Genomic DNA, 3,212 nt, shown 5'->3' with positions numbered 1-3,212 from the left:
AGGGGGACCAGGAAGAATCTGTCTGTAGTAGACAAGCTTGAACAAACTCCACCCTGGACCCATTTTTATTATTGTGCTGGAGGAGCAGGGGAAGGGATGGTATACTATTCTAGGAAGAGCGACTGCACTAAGATTAGGGTAGCAAGAGAGGGAATGAGTTTAACATCTTAAAGAGAAAAGTCATGGCACTTAATCTTAGCCAAAAGACAAAGAAGTAATTCAAAGAGAATGAGTTAAGGTCCTTCCCATTACCTGGATGCATGCATTTTTTTTTTTTATTGTCTCCAGGAGAAGTTATCTGGTGTTGAGAGTGCTAAGATTCTGGCTTTCTCAGACAGTCAGACAGTCTGTAGACTTTTTCATACTTCTCTGTTTCTGAGGCCAGTTAACATGGACCTTGATACTGAGAGGCCTGGAGCCTGGCCCCTTACCAATCTATAGATACCGTGGCTGGTCCGCAACAATTTAGAAACTGTGCAGTATGATTTACGGGTGAATTATTACAAACTAATTTTTGTTTGCAATTAGACCTAGCCATTACAAATATTTGTTGTACTTTGTGTGCTAGTTTACCAAGCTTAAGAAATAAAAAACATCTTAGAATCAACATATCAATATACGTGATGATCTCAGTTTACAACAAATACTTACATCTTCAAACTATGACTACAGTAAAGGGCACATGGCCATTAATCCCCTGCAGAACAGTTTTCCTCCCACTGAACACACTGTTGTCCTTCTTGCCCCCCTGCAGCATTTCAGAAAGTCCCCCGTGACCGTCTTAATGAAAGAAGATCCAGCACAAGGCTGCAAACTGCCATCAAAGGGAAAGGCAGGCTCCTGAAGACACGATAGCATTTGCACCTACGCTATTCATGAGTACTTCACCAGTGGGACTTTAGCTTTACCCTGAAGTCAAAGGGACCATGAAGTAAATATTTTGAATGAATTTAGGACATCAGAGCAGCCACAGTAGCATAATTAAAGAAACTCAACGAAGACGACTACCGGAAACACATAAGAAAATGGCAAGGACAGTTCGAAAAGTGTGCCTCAATGAAGAGGAGGATTTTAAAGGGATTCATGGCAATGTAGATTTTCCTGTAATTTCTATAAATTCAAATAGGCAAGAAACTTTATCACCTTTTCAGTGCATCTCATACTCTGAAAGATGGCAAACCATTCTGCATTTTCCATTCTTATTTTTCCTGTTACTGAAATGTTGTCCTTACATTTATCAAAAATTTAGGTCCACTATTATTATTGGAAAGAAGTAACAAAGAAAAATAAAAATTATATAGTAGCATATGTAATTATTAAATCTCATCTTGAATATTTTAAACGTTACGTATCAAGTCTAGTTTCTGAGGCCTCAGTATTAAGCACTGTGCTAGAGGCTATCCATTCCCCAACATCCAAAGACAGAAATTTGCCTACATTTTCACAGAGCAGATGCTTTGAGTCACTCTCCGCAGGGCCCCCAGCACCTCCTTGTTCCTCAGGCTGTAGATCAGGGGGTTGAGTGCTGGGGTGAGGATGGTGTAGAAGACGGCCAGAACCTTGTCTTCCACTGGAGAATGAAGGGACTGGGGACGTAGGTAAGTGTAAGCAAAAGGTGCATAGTAGAAGGTCACCACGGTGAGGTGTGCACTGCAGGTGGAATAGGCCTTCTTCCTGCCTTCCCGTGAGTGCATGTGATAGACAGCCAGGAGAACCTTCCCATAGGTAACGGGGTCATAGGACATAGACATGAGGAGCAGTGCTTCTGAAGCTCCTAAAGTCAGAAAGAAGAAGCACTGAACCCCACACCCAATGAAGGAGATGGACTTGTTCCCAAACAGGAAACCGGAAGCCATCTTGGGCAGTGGTGCATTCAGCACACACACTCTTCTGTTCATGTGGATGGGGTAGTGCAGAGGGAAGCAAATAGCCACGTAACGGTCATAGGACATAGACATGAGGAGCAGTGCTTCTGAAGCTCCTAAAGTCAGAAAGAAGAAGCACTGAACCCCACACCCAATGAAGGAGATGGACTTGTTCCCAAACAGGAAACCGGAAGCCATCTTGGGCACAGTGGTGCAGATGTAAATGAGGTCCATGAGGGAGAGCTGACTGAGCAGGAAGTACATGGGTGTGTGGAGCTGGGCGTCCAGGAGGATGAGCAGGACCATGGACAGGTTGCCAGTCAGGGCCATCAGGAAGGTAGGGACAGTGAGAGTGAAGAGGAAAAGGCCCAGGCTGGATGGGGGGAACAGGCCCAGGAGGATGAAGTCGGTGAAGGTCTCATTGTGATTTTCCATTTGGCATTTGTTTATCTTTTCCTGAGATTTCCTGCAATGATGTGGCACATAAAAATAAGACATTACTTCAATCCATTATTTCATTCATTCTGATGTATTCAATTGTTATCTCTTTATGAAGAAACTGTTTCAAAAAATCATTTCCATATTTTACTTCATGCATATATCTGAAAATGACAAACATGGGGGCACATAATATATAATTCCATGAATTGATGAAAATGGTATGTTTTTTTAATGCTTTATTCAAATCAGACAATGTATTTGTTATTACTAGGAGGTGTTGCCGCATAGTGTATGTCTAAAAATCAGTGGAATTATCTAAACAGTGGATTCAGATTTTACTATAGTTGTAATGAGCCCTTCCAACGAGTTTTCCTCCTTTCTGAGGTCTGGTTTTTTAAAAATTATTTTTGCATAACAAAATGATAATTAATTTTGCATTTTCAGACATTTAATAAGGAATTTAAAGCTCTAATTGCAGATACATAAATCTCACAACCAAATAGTAACACCCAAGAATCCCCTCCCTGTGTTTCTTCGTGATCCCCCAGGTGTCCTGAAGAGCTGGACCTTTCCACAGCGTCCTTCCCCATCACCCTTCAGAGAGACACCCTCCCCGGAGGTCAAGGAACCCACTGGCTTCTGGGTCCTGCATCAAATGTGTGACCATACATTTATCTGACGTCCATGTACAAGACCTCTGTCAAGAGCCAATAGACGAGAACTTACAGCAGTGTAAGATCCAGTCCGACCGCCCAGGAGCCCATCCATCCTCCACTCTACCCATAAACGCTGTGGCCACTGTGCCCTGGAGCTGGATCCTTCACCTCTCTTCCAGCGTGGCCATAACGTTTCTAGTAAAGTACAAAGTTGATGTAATTCCTTGTGCTATTTTAATATATGATATAT

General features: G+C 42.5%; 1 protein-coding gene across 1 annotated transcript; it reads right to left on the bottom strand.

Annotated features, from left to right (window-relative positions):
• Positions 1–1,433: 1,433 nt before the first annotated feature.
• Positions 1,434–2,300, bottom strand: LOC104858183 (olfactory receptor 2L3). The gene has a single exon (XM_010618274.1). It carries the CDS (start codon positions 2,298–2,300, stop codon positions 1,434–1,436), a length of 867 nt encoding a protein of 288 aa, XP_010616576.1.
• Positions 2,301–3,212: the final 912 nt, after the last annotated feature.

This window comes from Fukomys damarensis, unplaced genomic scaffold, assembly GCF_012274545.1.
Source record: "Fukomys damarensis isolate Sample0158 unplaced genomic scaffold, DMR_v1.0_HiC HiC_scaffold_3, whole genome shotgun sequence".
Taxonomy (NCBI): domain Eukaryota; kingdom Metazoa; phylum Chordata; class Mammalia; order Rodentia; family Bathyergidae; genus Fukomys; species Fukomys damarensis.
The sequence above is the reverse complement of the archived record's forward strand: the minus strand, read 5'-3'. Positions and strand labels throughout refer to the sequence as shown.

Bases quoted from the DNA above. Each gene is read 5' to 3' on its own strand.
- LOC104858183 (XM_010618274.1), bottom strand. From the start codon at position 2,300: ATGGAAAATCACAATGAGACCTTCACCGACTTCATCCTCCTGGGCCTG.